Source organism: Clinocottus analis, unplaced genomic scaffold (assembly GCF_023055335.1).
Source record: "Clinocottus analis isolate CAN_PGR_092001 unplaced genomic scaffold, fCliAna1.0.p SCAF_19, whole genome shotgun sequence".
Taxonomy (NCBI): domain Eukaryota; kingdom Metazoa; phylum Chordata; class Actinopteri; order Perciformes; family Cottidae; genus Clinocottus; species Clinocottus analis.
Window position 1 is genome coordinate 9,226,645 of NW_027175920.1, and position 16,775 is coordinate 9,243,419.

Genomic DNA, 16,775 nt, shown 5'->3' on the forward strand with positions numbered 1-16,775 from the left:
AGCTTTTGTCTTGTTTACAGTGTGTGGGTTTGTGTGTGCATGCCTGTCAGTAACAGAGCAGACGTGTGTGTGTGTGTGTGTGTGTGTGTGTGTGTGTGTGTGTGTGTGTGTGTGTGTGTGTGTGTGTGTGTGTGTGTGTGTGTGTGTGTGGAAAGGGGGGGGGGGGGGGGGCTGTGCCAGTAGTAAGCGCAGAGCCGCAGTGGAGCCCATCCCCTGAGACGCCTTACTTGTAGTGAAGAGAGGAGCCGCAGCCCATGGCCACGCCCTCCTCTTTTCCAATTGGAAAAGAGAGGCCGCCTCCCTCCCCTGCCTCATTGGTATGCAGGCGGCGCAGTGTGTGTATGAGGAGAGGGAAGAGAGAGAGAGGTAGCAGTCAGTGCAATGGGATAGAGGAGAGCGAGGAGGAGGAGGAGGAGAGTGAATGAGAGCTGCTGGATCTGCCTTGCCTGCCTGCCCGCCTGCCTGTCGTCTGCTGAAGCTGGGTTTCACCGCCGCGCCACGCTGCACTGGCACAGAGCAGAGTCACGGCCCATTTGCCCCACCGCCCACACTCTCGACACCAACACGGAGCCACACAGCACCGCTTCTGTCTCCAGCGACACCACCAGCACGGCAAACCAGGGAGAGGGCTCACCAGGCTTTCTCCATCATCAAAGGGGTGGGGGGGGGGGACACGGCAGCTACGAAGGGGCCCGGCGTTACAATTTAGGCAACCAGCTGCTACCTCAACCAAAACCCCTTCCACCTTACAGCTTCCTTAACACCACCACCTCTCCTCTCTCGCTCCTCCCTATGCCCTTGTCCTCGGCGGCTCCTTTCACCTCCCTGGCCAGTATATGGATAGAAGCTCCCTGTTTCAGCTCATACAAGAGCAGGTAAGCGAGTGAGCAGGCAGCGGCAGAGGTTTCTATGGTTACGGGCTCCTGGCCACCTCGTCGTCTATCCAGGGATTGAGACGTGGAGGCTGGGGCGAGAGCTGATGTTGAGATTGATAGCACGGGCAAAATGAGAGCGTGAGACAACATGACGGACGCAAGCAGCATGGAGCCATGTGGGCCCAGAGAATGTGAGGTCAGATCATGGCTTATGGGATGAAGGGGGGGGGGGGCAGGAAGGGGTGTGTGCAAAAAGAGGCATGGGTATGCTGTGTGAATGGATGTAGATGGATTGATTGGAGCATTCTCCATTTGAGGGGTGACACAAACATCATTAGTGGTCCATTTCATCTGCTGCATTAGCGTTTGTAGCGATCATGCTGTCTGTGCGTCTGTATGGTTTGTGTGTCTGTACCTGTGAATGTGTTTCCTTGTCTGTTTTCTTGTTTCTTTCTATGTCAACCACATCCATAATCTCATCATCTCAGGGTCACCAGAACCAAAGATTGCAAGATTATTCCATTTTTTTCTTCTTCTTAATTTAAAGGGGTCAAGCAACGAGGCGGTTCCTGTGAAGACCATGTCAGGGTTTTCTCCGGGAATAGAGGCTGTTATTTGGCTTTGAGCATTCTTCTTCAGCCCCGCTGTTGAAAACACAGTGTTAGTGGTCGTTTAGGCCATTGAAAAATGTTCCTCTTGACATCTGGAGTCCTCTACTGAAACTGCTGTTTTTACTGTCCAGTCAGATCTATGTTTGAGTAAAGGTTTGAGCTACTATCTCCAAATCTAACAGACCAGTATGGATTTGAAAGCAGAAAGCCATATCTAAATTTGGCTTGTGTGTGTGTAGCCAGTGCTATTTCATGTCTTGCATTTAATGCAACCTTGCACTCTGTCTGGTGCTTTTGATGAATGGGGGTTTTGGCTGATTGACAGAGAGATTGGGCAATCATTCTGTCCACTAGGGTGGAATCAATTATCTGCTGCTGGGTTTAGGGTTCACGAGTGGCCCATCAGCAACACGTTGATCAACACGCTCAGGAGCCTTTAGAGGTGTGTGTGAGTGTGTGAGTGTGCATGTGCAGTTTCTTTGTTGTGAATATCTGTGTGTGTTTTCATAGTAAGTGGAGGAAACCCGTGTGGGTCGAGTGAGAAGATGCTCTGTGGTCAAACTTAAGTGATCACAACTATTGAGTGATACCTCAACAACACATGTTCCTTCATAGACACATTTTAATGTAGCATCAAAGAGGCTGACTCATCTGTGTCAATATCCATTTTTGATGCTGCAGGTCTTTTGGCACGAGATGAAACCAATACTTCCACGTTGTAAACGCCTGGTTTTATTGATTGTGGGGTTTACTCTGCTTTCGCCAGTGTGATCATATAGACACACTCTGGTCCTTTTAAGCTCAAATCTAGACCAAATCACTCACACTGGCTGACAACAAGCCTTTTTCACCTTTGGAAATCCATGCGGCGGCCTTTGATTTGGAAAAGGTCTCTCTAATTAAACTAGATTCAAGTGAAATCTGCCAGCAGCTTTTGGATTGTGAACAGGCACACTTGTTTTTGCTGCCTGTCTAAACATTGGGCACTTTTTGCTCATATTTATCCGGGAAAAGATTTTGCAGAGTCCGCCAAATGTTTTTACAGTTCTGGCCACCAGATCGAAATAGTCACATTCACTGAAGGCTCCGCACATCGACCACAGAGTCCCGCCGCCTCTCAGCAAATCCACAAGAGCACCTGGAGGTCAAGTGCTTTGCTTGAGGCCATCTCAAATTTAGCCATTTATAAAAAGAAAATGTTATTCTGCCACTGCTTAGATTTTTAGCAAACTAGGGTTTTAAACCTGCAACATCACACTTTTTCTTTATAGACATTGAGATTTAAGCTACCGCTGGCGCAACATTCCTTTCAGTCAAGCACACATTAGAGATTAAAGGCACTAAACTTCAATGCTTAGGGGTTTTCCAGGAATATACTTCCATTAGGATGTTTTTCTCCAAAAGAGAACGGGGCGTGTTTAGTTTATACATGCACTGCAGGTATAAAGGAGAGGAGATATTGCAGACATGTCATACAGAACCACATTAAAATGCTGCAGGAGGAGCGAAGGAGAAAGTAGCAACATGAGTGAGTTTTTTATTAGTCTTTGTCTGCAGGAGGTTGCAATACTCAGGCTATTTCTGGCCTATGCAGGCTCACACACACACACACACACACACACACTCATCATCAAGCACACAGACGCAGTTACTCTGAGAGTCTTTCTATTGCAGCGCCTCTGATGGTCAGCAGCACTAAGTACGCTATTATTGGTAAATATCTCTCCATGTGTCATTCGGTTTGTTTTTATTTGGCTTATTTAGATCGCTCCCATAAAGTCTTGGGGCTGAATATTTTTGACATCTTTATATCAATTAAAGAATAAGCCTTGTATACACTGTGCCCTTTCATCATTGTCTGATGCTAATTTGCATTAAGCTGTGTTTGAAGATGCCTCTGGCTGTTTCTACTGTGTCTAAACGGCGGGAAATGTAGTTGGATGATTGTTTGCATCAAAGAAAATCCCCTTGATGTCTCTTTACAGTAGTCTCAACTGGAGGAGAGAGCGGTTTGGATCTTATGGCCATCACATTGCAAAGCCACAGTAGTCAAATTTGAGCATAATGGCGGTAACAGCAGGGCAGAACATAACATTGTGATAATTACAGAGTCAGTGACCCAGTTGTTGGGGAACACCAGTACGTCCTGAGGGCACCAGTGACAAATCAAAAGGGTTTAATCTGACGGCATGCAAATATGCCCTGTAAATGCCACTGCCCTCATATACACAGCCCTGTTCTAGTGTCTTGTTCACAGGGATTGAAGTAGTCTGTAATACTGGCTCTGAGCCACAGGGTTAGTGAGAACCATATATATATATATATTTATTTAAAACAAGATTGCAAAATATTTTGATTTACATATCTCAAATAATCGTGTTTTATAGAGTCTGAAATCAGAAATTCAATTTGCATTTTTTCTTCAAAAATGACAGTCAATCGGTTATCAACATTTTTGCCAATGAATTTTTTGCAATTACAATTTGGCTTGCCTAAAATGACCTCTCACCAGAAGAAAAGTGGGAAGAGCCTCATAAAACTGTGCCATCTTGAGCTGGCTGATAATTAACGGGAATCTTAACCTTCTCTACTGTACTCTCTGCGCCTCATATAATGTGACCACGTTTATCTACAGCTCGCTTGTGCGCCAGTCGGAGGAGGAGGGCCTCGTGCTGGTTGTGTGTCGGCCAGTTCTATCTATCAGAAGACTTCCAGTCAGCTGGGCTTTGTGGTTAGTTTCCAGGCAGGTGGGTTCACTGTTGAGCCCCCGTGGAACAGACTGATCAGTCAGTTGCAGGCTGTGCTCGGTCTGAGTCTGAGGTCGAGGTAATAGAGGTCCCGGGGGTCAACGGTGAGATACTTCTTCTGCAGTCAGCGTTCTTCCCCTCTTTGCTCTCCTCTTCCTCATACTCATGTCTACTTTTTTTTAATCCCGTCTTGTCCATCTCCTCCCGCTTGCTCTTGAAAGCCAGCCACGTCCGGTTGCCCTCGCTGACCAACACCTCCAGCTTGCATCCATAATCTCTTGCCCTGCCTCACTTGACATCTAAACCCTGCTTCAGTCTTATTACCGCCTCGTTCTTATCTCATTGGTCTCGTCCCGTTCATCTCCTGTATTCTATTTTTCCTTCCGCTCGATATCATTTTCTCCTTTCATCGTCCCCCCCCCCCCCCGCCATTAGTGTCTTTCCTTTGCCTCTGGAACGGCAAATATGTCGGGGGTGCGGGGGGAAACGGGGGGAGGGAGGCAAGAAAGGGAGGACACACAGGCGACTGGTAACCATGGCAACTTATGCAGCTTGTCAAAGTGTCGCCAGTGTTGGATCGCTTCAATAATCGCTTCCCTCTCGGTGCCTTTTCCCTCCTTCTTCCAGCCCTTTCTTCCCTCTGTCTCCCCCTTCATGTATGTCACCAGCCTGCTCAGAGAGAGAGAGAGAGAGAGAGAGGAAAAAACGTGGCTGTACTTGCCAACACTCATTCATCTCAGTGTTCCTCATCTCGCTAATTGATAACCCTAATTGGCTACAAGGACCAATCCTCCACCTCCGTGTGTCCTTGGCAGACAATCCCCTCCTGTGTAACGTTCTTCCTGAATAAGGTCAGACTGGAGGGAACAGGATCCGTGCAGTATGACAGCTCAGAGTCAACACTTGGTTTTGCATAAATGTGTGCGACCATATACAGTGTGGCTGTGTGTGTCTGTGCTGCTGTATGCGTGGTGATGTGCTCACGTATGGAGGCTGACAGTAATCAGACGTCCCCCAGTGTGGCTCTCTGTTCCCCCTGTCAGCCCGGGCTGAGCCAGGAGCACATTACAATCTGATCTATCTCCCCTCCGTGGCAAGTGGATGCAGCGCACTGGAGTGTGTCACAGCCCTCTTATAGGCAAGGGAAGAAGAGCCAGACTGCCGGGTCGGGCAGATGCAATAACAGGCAGAGGCGAGGCGTATTTATTCTCCGTGCGTCCTTGTTTCAGTTCTGGCTGTCTCTTCTTCTCGCCTCGTTCTCTTTTTTATTTATTTCACCGACCAACCTCCTGTCTCTGCTGTTTTTTGTTGTTGTTATGTGCTCCCCCAACTCCCACGTCTCCCTACATGTCATCCCGGTGCCCAACGCGTCACACATGCCACACGGCCATATCTGCACCGTTTTGCCTGAAGCGTCAAGCGGAGAACGGGACTGTGTTTTAACAAACGTCCATTGAACACACAGTTAAGGGGATTATCTAAAAATAGAGCTGGGTCCCTTTTCTTTTTCATCTGGGTTTATTTTTGTTCACGAATGAGCTTGTATGCCTTAACCCTGCTGGCTGTCTGAGTCAGGAGCTGAGTGTTGAGATTATATGGAGATGTGTGAGAGACAATGACCGAGAGGGTTATCAAGTACTGTGGGGATTTTCCCATTCAGGGGAACCAGTATAAGCCCAGGGATAACAATGGGTGTGCGTGTACAGAATCTTGGTTATCAGGTTATGCAGTTGAGTCATGTTAAAGTATCAAAACTGCATCAACCAGCAAGGAGAAAACACTCATTTTCAGTCGAGCGTCATAAAACTAACCAATTAGTTTGTGCCTTGACTGGGCTCTCTCAGGTGAATAAACGCATACATTTTCTGTGGAGTGAAGAAATCAGATTAACTATAATCAAAAGGGGGGGAGCAGAGATTGTGTTGGGGGAAGCGGAGCACATTCAGTAAACTTGTTCAGAGGATACACACTCACACCAATGGATTGATCCCTGGCTCCTGGGCTGAGCAGTAGAGCTTTAAGCGTTGAGCCTCCGGCAGTAGGGACAGACACGCAGCGTGGTTTAATGCGTATCGCCACAAGCAGCCAATCGAACGTCTTTGTCGAGCCGTGTGCGGGCCAGGTCCAGACTACGGCGACCGAGACATGGTTTGCCTCGTGGACTCATGACATGGGCAACGATGATCCAACACGAGTGACTCCACACTGACGCAACATCTGAAAGCTCACTCCTCCCTGGGGCAACAAGAAGCTGTTGGTTTACTATCTGAAACCTAATGAGGCGGTGTTAGCATTCAGGAAACAGTAAAATGAGAAGCAGCAAGGGCTCCTCCCATGTGGTCTCTTTGTACTGCTACATTTTGTCCTCTGGCGCATTTTCACAAACACAATCAGATGTAGTAAGGAGAGCTGGCATGAGAAATTAACACTCCATTGCAGAGCAATTGAGTGCATTTAAGAGGAGAGGGTGAGGGAAGAAAAATCGAGTCTGTGAGGCTGCTGACCGAACAAACACACAGTACACAAACCAAGCAGAGACGCACACCCTATACTTTACAAGCCATTTTTAAGCAGGCGCTATTTTAGACAACTATACTCTGACATTTTTATGACACTCTCCCTCCTAAATGAATTACGGGGAGCAGCGCTGGCACACAGACCTCAGCAGTAATAACCCATGGGGCTGCGGGTCTCAGTGAGTGAGTGGTGATTAAGAAAAAACGCACTGGCTACATGCTTCAAATGGGACCGAGGTCGCTCTCGCGCAGTCAAATGAAGCAACCACTCAGAAGCCGACATTGAAAAGCCCATTCCATTTAATTCTGATTTTTGTTTTCAATGACGCACCGGCCGTATCTTCCTTGTTGCTCCCACAACAACAACCATCCCACGGTTGTCTTTGACAGACCTGCTCCTTTTAATGAGGTTGAATGGGTTGTTCTCTTTAGGCAGGTCTAATTCTTTCAAAGGCAGCACAGCTCAATTCATACGGGTGTCACTGTCTAAGCTCATGTTTTCAGCCTTGTAGCTTTCCATTTGTCTTTATGAGTATCTTTTATGTATTATGTCTCTGTGTGTACATCTCAGCTGTCTCGCACTGATACATTCTCCCTCAGGAAAAACTGACACTTCATATCTGCAGTCCTGCTTGCTATTAAATATCATGATGCATAACTGAAACAACATCTTTAATAGCATGCGCTCTCAGCGATGTAGTTTTTGTCCCAATGGTCTGAGTGTGGGCTGTTGTTGTTTTTTCCAGCTGGACCCAGACAACACCGGTTTCATCGCAGTGGAGAACTTCACCAGCTTGGTGGAGCACCATGAGCTGCAGCTGGACCCGTCCAAACTGGACATGCTGTTAGCCCTGGTCCACAGCAATGAAGAGGGACAGGTGTGCTACCAGGAGCTCATCGAGCTGGTGAGAAAAACCATGACGCACGTGCACAGTAGCAGATTGTAATACAGGGGGGGTTTAATGTCCCGCAGTACAGATGCACATTTTAACACACGCACACACTTTCAGAAAGGTTGCAGAATTGATTCAGACAGAGCCGGCGAGCGCCGCAGTGCCGAAAATTGACTTCACCATTCAGGTCGTTGTCCTGCAAAAGGAGAATCAATCTTTCCAGTTAATGTGTCGGTAAATCCAGACACTTAACCTCACCAGCCGTACGCGACACCCACACCGAGCTGATGGAGCCACAGCATTAATGCAACAAAATGTATTTATCATTACTCATAAATTCAAACACAAATTATATAATAAATTGTGAAACGGCAACAAAAAAAATATGTTTTATATACTGATGTGTCTGTGTACTATTGTTCAAAGGCAGCTTTCGTCCTTTGCCAGGTCCTTTATTCTTTGCCTCTTCTTTTTATTCACCCCCCCTTCTTCACTGATGTGTGTTTACAATTGTTTATTAGAAATATTATAGAGCTGTATGTGTGAAAAAGACTGATTCTCTCCGAGCTCGTCGATGAGCACCTGCCTTCTGCTCTGAGCACTGGGATTAGTGAAATGCAATTCCTGGCATATTTTCACTCCCTTAAACTCATTTCCCCTCTGTTGCTTTCTCTCTCTGTTTATCTGTCTCTTTCTTTTTAATCTCTTTCTCTCCCCTTGTGTTGGGCCACCACTGGTTTGTAATGAAGGCCACATGAGGCCACTCAATTTGGAGCAGGTCCCATTTCTGGAGTCTGTGGCAGTACAGTGAAATCAGTGTTGAGGTGCTGCTCCTGCAGTACAGCCTCCTTTCCATCAGCCCTCTATGGGATGTGTACAGCTATCTTCCTCCACCATTGTTTAAGTGCTATTGTTTTTATTTGATCCAGCTCATTTCACTGCATCCTCATCTTCACTCCTCCCTTCCTCAAGCCAATGTAATATTAATCCTCACCCCTACCCCCTTTTTGCTTTCTTTTTTTTTTTTACCTGCCTCCTTGAACCCTCAGATCTCATTTCCTCCTTTCATTCCACACTCTTGAGCATATGTTAGGTGAAAAAAATAAAACCTGCCTCGCCTCCGAAAGCATCAGGGAGACACTTTGAAAATTGCCCATCAGCCAAATTGTCTTCGATTAGCCCAGCATTGGTAGCAGCAGGCAGTAATTTGAGAACGTCCAGCCACGCACGGATTTCGACCCCCAGGTCTGATTTTAAAGATTTATCTGATGCACACAAGTGAACGCACACAAGCCGTACCCACACCGTTCTGTGCATGCATACAATTTGCATATACAAACGCATTTGTTTTTTCAATATTAATTAAGGCCCTGGCTTCCTCTCTGTCCATCTCTCTGCTCTTCTCTCCCTGATATACACACACCGCCTCAACCCCAGACAGACTCTCATTCATACACATGAGCACTGCCAGTACAGATTTGCTGACTAATTTAGAGGATATTCAAATGTTGATGTAAATCTGGCCCCCTGTCGCCCGGCATGCAATGCGTGAGCTCCGCAGATTCTCTGGGATGAATGAGCTCCAGGCTGCCACTCGGAAAGTGCCGCATGTTGCATGACATTTCAACAAATACCTGCAGCCTTCTTTCTCCCCTCGCTTCCTTTCTTTTAGCTGATCTCTGACTTGTATAATTTCCTCTCCAGTTTTACATTTTCTTTAGTCCCTCTCTCGACTCTCTCAGGTGTTTGTGTGTGTGTGTGTGCGTGTGTGTGTGTGTCTGCTCTTCTGTGTTATGTGTCTTAACGGGTGTGCTCATTTGTATTTCTACACAGTGGAGCCATGAATCCACACTGCTTCTCTCAACCTCACTGGGTATAAATGTGTTTGAATCGCACCGTTAGGCAACAGCCTCTGAGTTGTCTGTGTGTGTCTGTGTGTGTGTGTTTGTACAAGACTGTCTCTGTCATCATTCGTGTTCAACCTATCTTTCATGCAGGGCGATCTTAGCCAGAAAACCTCCGTCAGTACAGCCAGAGGGGTGAATAAGTAACGCTCTGCTAAAATCTCTCTTGGGGAACTGTGCACACACACACTCACTCCGGCATATACACTGACATATAGTTTACTCTAGGTCTGTATAACAACTACTCCACATCAGCACAAAAATCCTACACAGCAAGACCACTAGCACACATTTTACACACAGTGACACATTTGCACACAATTACACACAAAGATGTTGTTGTGGCAAGATGCTGAGAGACACCAGAGGTGGCAAAGTTCACACATGGTGCGGCTTCAAGGCGACGATTCTGTGACAGACGAGTGTCTGTGAATGAACTGAGGGTAAACCCGGAGTCGTGTATGTAAAATCCTCTGTGTGCAACTGCACGCATTGATTTCTTTAAATGGAGTCAACTGATGCTATCATGGACCAGTTGTGTGGTTGAAGAAGGGTGTCATTGTTTTCCTTCGGTTGGTAATTCAGCTAATGTTCAACTAAGATTCAAAATGGCTGCCATCGTTAATTTTAGGGCTCGAGGATGTATTGTAGAGATCAGGATTTAGGATTCCTTTTGTCCAGGTTGGAGGGTTTGAAATCTGATGCTTTGTGCCTCATTTTTACCATTTTGTCTAAAACATTTCCCCTCGTAATCGCGAGAGATATGGTTAGATCAATGCTGACATGTTCTCTAATGTTCTGCTGGATGAGTCTTTTGTCACATTTTGAATTAGTATTGTAAAGTAAAAAGCCCTTCCAGAGAGCAGCAATGAACTTCAGTTACAGCCCCATGCAAGAAACACTCTGTAGTTCATACACAGTTTTCTAAAGTTTTCAAGTCATTTTTAAGTCCCCACAATACATCTGTCTCCAGGGACGCAACCTATCAACATCACATCCCACACCAAGCTCCAGTTAAGGCTTTCTGTTTTGGATGGATTGCCATCTAAAAGTGATGCACTTTGCTAAAGTGTACTGGAGTGAAGGTTTGTTTTGTCCCCCACGAGTTTTAGCACCGCGATGATTAAACCATAAAGCAAGGCTGCGGAGGGAAAAAGAGGCGGACTCTCACTTTAAAAGGGTTTGGGCAGGAAAGGACCTGCGTATGTGGGTCAGCGAAGAATCAGAGAGGCTGAGATCTGCAGTGATTTTAGGGAGCGAGAGAGTGAGCCAGCGAGAGCGAGGGAGAAGGGGGTTTGTGGTCCTCTGAATGATTCAGAAATTAGATGGTAAACTGGTCTCGTGACACTGGAGGTGTATCCATATGTGAGCTTGGTTAATGGGCGCAGCCTTCTAATATCCTCAGGATAAATGATTTATCGCATGCGTGTCAACCAATGTGAGTGAAAGACGGCCACAACCATAAACTGAGCAAAATAAAAAATAATGTATCAGATTGTTTGGTATCGAGTGCCGACGTCTGAATGGCCTTTTTAAGCATGTTTTTTTAATTGTTTTTACTGATTAGTATTGAGCTGTGAGGTATTGACCGCGCGGTGTGGCTAATTAATCCATCAAGGACAATTGACTAAAGCTGAGAGCAGCATGTACAGTAGGCAACATGCAGCTACCAAGAGGAGGAGGATGGGCACTTGCTGTTTGACACACACACACACACACACACACGCACACACACTGCTGTCAGTTTGGCCCATTCAGCTGTCCCTTAAGAGGAATACTATCTTTATCTTCGTGCTTTTAGCCTCAGCATCAATTATTCCCCGGCAGTCTTTGCCTAGTCAGGAAACTTCCACTATTACCGACGCACCAGTCAGAGGTTTTCCCCCCTCCAACGTTTTATCTGATGACGTGTGATTTCCGGTGCACCTTGATCTCTGTCACTCCTCCCGGTGCGTTATCTCATGTTTTGACGGCTCGTGGGTGCCTTGTTTGTATGTTCGGCATCGCTCTCTTGTCGTCACTTCAAAAGGCTGCTCACGCTCACTTTAGAGGCGGCAGTCCTGCATGTCAGAGACAGCAAAGCAGAATGATAGCGATGCTTCGCCGTGTCTCCCGGGAACACGTTTTCACGGAGGCGGTATGAATGGGAGCAAAAAGGGTGCGAGGTGGAGAGGTGGCAGGTGTTGTCACCGAGCCAAACAGATGAAATAAACCTCGAAAACAGAGACTTTATTTCAAGAAGAAAGCCAACAGGAAGAATGAATATATATATATATATATATATATATATATATATATATATATATATATATATATATATATATATATATATATATATATATATATATATATATATGCGCTTCACTGTCCATTGGTGGCACACAGAATCTGAGAGTCAAGATTGGCAGGCGTCTCATCTTCCTGTCTTCATTTCTATCTCTCTGCCTTCCCATGTCCCTCTGCTCCTCTTCCTTTGCTTTCACTCCCTTCCTCAAGTATGGTATAATTGCATTTTCCAGGCCTGATTTCCATACTAAATATGCATCCCTCCATCTGCGGGAGAGCCAGCAGCCCTGCTCGACATCGGTTCTGGTTCTGGTTGTGTAACAGGCCCTCACTCCCTCTCTGTACAACCACTCGAGTCATAATTACCCACTGTTAGGGTAGTTACCACTTCCTGCTCTGCTAACTTCCACAAAGGATTAGCACATTTTCTTTAATCCTGCTTTTGCTGAGCAATTTCTTAAAAATACAGGCTGCAGCTCTGTTTGTGGAGCAATCTTGTTCATTACGTCTTTATTATTTGCTCATTTATTTACAGTCTTTGTCCTCCAGTATATTTAGCTCATTAGCTTTTATAGATATTGACCCACAGTTTCCTTCACTGTGCCCCCTGCTGTGTCGACATGTAATGAGTCTACAAGCAGCAGGCCCTGGCTAACGAATTACCAATGGTGTACTTTAATGGCGGGTTGTACTTCCTACAGACCCTCTCTGGAGGTTTCATAACACTTCATATGAGGCTGCCATGTTGTCTGAGCTTACTATTATTAGAAACCTATATGGTTTGCTGTTGTGGGCTTATACTGTTGCAGCTGCTGACCACTTGCCCTATGTCTCCTCCTTCACGGCTTTCCCAGGAAACTAAATTTCATAAAGTGTCACATCCCATTATCGCACATATTTTAATTGAAGGATAATTGCATAGTAAGCCAGTTGTCCTCGAAGGAGCTGTATTGTTTTAGCGACACAGGAGACTTCAGGCATCTGCCACCGAGTGTCAGCCCTGAAGTAAATCTTACCTGGGAAGCATCCTTGCTGGTTTTCTATAAGGAAATGCAGATATCTGTTAAATCCACGCTGTTGGAACCGTGTCTAGTATTTTTAGTGGCAACTCTGGCGGAAAAGAGCCCTCGGTGTTGCTATCCAGACAGCTTTCTGCCCCAGCTGTCAAAATAAGAGAATTAGGATAGTTTTCATCCTGAGCCTCTAAAGAACTTATCAAGAGTTGGTCCAGCTGACCTGCAGAGCTCCTGCTCACGCAGCAAACCTGGAGTCTGTGATAACATGAACACACACACACACACACACACACACACACACACTCTGGAATAGTTCCTCTTGACAAAGATTTGCTTTCCAAGGGCAAAATCACCTCGACAGCCCTTTTGCTCTGCCGTCTCAGCTCAGTCATGCTTTCATTCTGTTTGAATCAAAAAAACACTTACCTGTATACATTATTTAAGTTTCTTATCAGCCATAAATAATCAGCTGCAGTTCTGTCATCTCTCTTGTGGCAAATAAAGGGATCGCCGGTTGTTCATATGCAACATTTTATAGCAGCTTTTATATTCATATTTTATTTGCTGCTGAGATAAATGGGGAGAAGTACAACGTCAGTTGAATAAAATGCCCACTGTTCCCACGCTTTTTAAAGAATTACGGTTTTTATCTCCTACTATTTGTATTCATTATTGTAATATCTTCAACCGCAAATTGAGTAAAAGTTCAAGACTTTTCTCTAATTCATTTTATTGCACTCATCTGTACCAAACATCTGTGTTTAGCTCGTCTCCAGTCTTTATGTTAAGATAAATGAAGAAAGTCATATTGACCTTCTCATCTAACCATCAGCAAGAAAGCAAATACGCACATTTCCCCTTTTTTTTCTCCCTGTTTAAAAACATTTTTATTTCAATAGAAATCATAATGTCATAAAGTGAAAATGTGTCTTGGTAGAAGTAAGTTAACTGATTTTCATCAATTTCATTCGGAAAACCATGTCGATGAAGTTTCTTTTAAAGCAAAGCGGTCGCTCTTAAGAAATTGCACTGAACTCTTGAGAATAATAACTGCATGTTTTTTCACCGTTTCCTCAGATGAGCAGTAAGCGCTCCAGCAGCTTCCGACGGGCCATTGCTAATGGCCGCCGCACGCTGCAAAGGGAGATCCTGCTGGATGAGACGGGACTGGGTCTGTACAAACGTTTTGTTCGCTATGTGGCTTACGAGATCCTGCCCTGCGAGACGGACCGGCGCTGGTACTTTCACCAGAACCGCCTGTGTCCCCCACCTGTCTTCATCGCCATCGTCACCATCGTGCAGGTGAGATCTAGCGGGGGACGTCATCGACGTGTCAGACGGTGAACTCAATATAGTCTATTCTACCGATGGAGCCCACTGATGTTCCTTAAATTGTACTTGCGCTACTAACCCAGAGCCCTTACTTTAGACTGTTGGCTCAGTCGCTTCAGAGCCACTGAAAAGATGTTCTGCCTTTTGATCTCACACTTTTACTGTGAGCTCAATATGAGCTGGTAACCCGTTTGGGAGTCGGGGGCTTAGTTGGTGCATTTAATGCCATTCCTCCAAGATGAAGCCCTCTGTCAGTCAGCATGCACGGACTCTTTTTCTCTTTTTTTTAACACAGATTTTGGGACTCAGTAACCAGGTTGGTAAGCACTGTGAACACCACATTGACATTTAATGTCCAATGTAGTTAATTTGGTAAAAGAAAAGAGAATCCCTGACATTGAAGCCCTCACTGTTAAATGGTTAAGGATTAAACGGCGAAAATAACCTACAACTTCGTTACAAAACTTCATAATTTCCCCTGGAATCATCATAATCCACAGTAAAGAAAGCCAAGCGCTCTTATATGGCCTCCAAATGGCAGTGAATGGTCAGTAATGACAATGAGGTTGTGATAATGACGGTTCACATTAGTTTTAATTCACAGAGACAATGAGTCATTATTCTATGAAAAGAAATTAATGGAATTGAACCAGATGTGCCTTTTTTTTTGGTCTGCCAGCAGTAATTGTCTCCACAAGTCTAATGAGCATCAGCTGAGGAATACAGAAGGAAAAGAAAACGTCACGTGTCTTTCTTGAAGCACAATGGGTTTTGTTTTGCGCATTTGTGCCGGCAGTCTGCCGAGAGAGCGCGTAATGAGCATGTCAGCAAGAGCTGACAGTTTGGTGTCGTTCCTGTGTCTGTTGCAGATTATCGTGTTCATGTGCTACGGCATCATGCTAAACAAGTGGGTACTGCAGACCTATCAGCCCGACTTCATGAAGAGCCCCCTCGTCTACCATCCGGGCCACCGTGCACAAGTGTGGCGCTTCTTCAGCTACATGTTCATGCACGTCGGGTACGCTCACAAACCTCCGCCGACGTCATGTTGATGTGTGCAGAACTGGTTGTGTTGAAATGTGTCTGGTCGGTGCAGATGACGCTCTGCTCTTAGACGAACAAATTATCTGATGCTGTCATTTTATTGTTGTTCTTTTTTCTGTGCTCTCTGCTCAGTTTGGAGCAGCTCGGGTTCAACGCTTTACTGCAGCTGATGATTGGTGTTCCTTTGGAGATGGTCCATGGCATCTTACGAATAAGTCTGCTTTACATGGCAGGGGTTCTGGCTGGTGAGTGTCTTTTTAAAATAAGTGTTTAATAATGTAAAGCAGCTGTTCTTAAAGTGTGAGCTTCAAGACAGGTCTAAGGATGCTGCAGGATTTCTCTACCCAACATTTAGATGAACCACAAGATAACAGTTTCACATTATGTTTGCAAATATATATTTTAAAAAAAAATGGAGGCAATAGTAATGCAACATGTGACTTCACAGCTCGACTTGTGAAATACATTTAAAAATGTTAACATTGTTAATTAAAAGTTCAAAATCATTCTGCAAATCTGCCCAGCGTCTTAGCCTGAAACTGGTGACTTCTTCCAATCTGAGTATTTGTGATAGAACTGATATTATTTAAGTTAATATTCACATTATTTCATATACTGTCTGTCACATATAATACATAAGTGGTAGTTGTTTTGTTCGTTAAGATACAATACTATAACAGATATTCATAGGGTGTATTTGTGTGAGTGGACATGAGGGGGCGGGGGAGCCACTGGTGTAAAATATGTAGTGCATAGTGTATATTGTTAGCAAATGTTCTGACAGTTTTAGGTCATCTGCAGTGCAATATTGACGGTGCTTTCCCTTTTTAAAACAATGACATGAACAGAACAGACAGTTTCTTCTCTGTTACGCCCAGTGGCAAGAGGAGGAGTTGCCCACTGCGGTTACATTGCAGCCCGCTTCGCTGCTGCAGTGTGCAGCGTCCCCATTTTATACTGGACCCATTTTTAAAATTGTTGTGCCCATTAGTCACTTAGACAGAAAAACATTGGTTGTAAAATACTGAAGTTACCTTTTTAAGAGATGTATTGGACGTCCTATTTGCTGTGCCTAAAACAACAATTACTTTTAGCAAGTTATTACTTTCCTCAATTTCGGCGAGGCTGAATTTGTTCGCATCTAGCTGACATCCACGAGTGGCCTGTTTGATGGTTTTGATAATAAACCCGGCCCAGCTGGTGGCCTAGACCTTTTAAAAACTAGTCTCCAAACTAAATGCATTGGAGTGATTCATGGTGCCCAGAGGCTGAGCTGCAGCACTCGCGTCTTTGTTGACTTGAAATCTCATTAACTTTCATCCTCCTTCAAGCCAGTTAGAAGATTGGAAATGTTTTCATGAGTACTGATTGTTAGATGTGATTTCTCTCTGCTGTTTTTGGTGCTAATGTGTATTTCCAGAAGTCATATCAACACCGCTGCAAAAACCTCTTTCCCCTTTCATCTTCACTGGGAACAATTCATGTCTTTAATCTGTCAAATATCTTGCTAAGCATTATTTGAATTATGTTGAGAGCAATAACGTAGTTCAT

The 16,775-nt window shown here is 45.0% G+C and overlaps 1 protein-coding gene across 1 annotated transcript in view; it reads left to right on the forward strand.

Annotated features, from left to right (window-relative positions):
• Window positions 1-390: 390 nt before the first annotated feature.
• rhbdl1 (rhomboid, veinlet-like 1 (Drosophila)) overlaps window positions 391-16,775 on the forward strand; it is a 35,827-nt gene continuing 19,442 nt past the window's right edge. Inside the window, exons 1-5 of the mRNA XM_068583594.1 lie at window positions 391-875; window positions 7,496-7,654; window positions 13,926-14,150; window positions 15,050-15,198; window positions 15,357-15,469. Coding sequence (XP_068439695.1) covers window positions 837-875; window positions 7,496-7,654; window positions 13,926-14,150; window positions 15,050-15,198; window positions 15,357-15,469 — 685 coding nt within the window. The 5' untranslated portion in view covers window positions 391-836. The remainder of the gene's footprint in view (window positions 876-7,495; window positions 7,655-13,925; window positions 14,151-15,049; window positions 15,199-15,356; window positions 15,470-16,775) is intronic.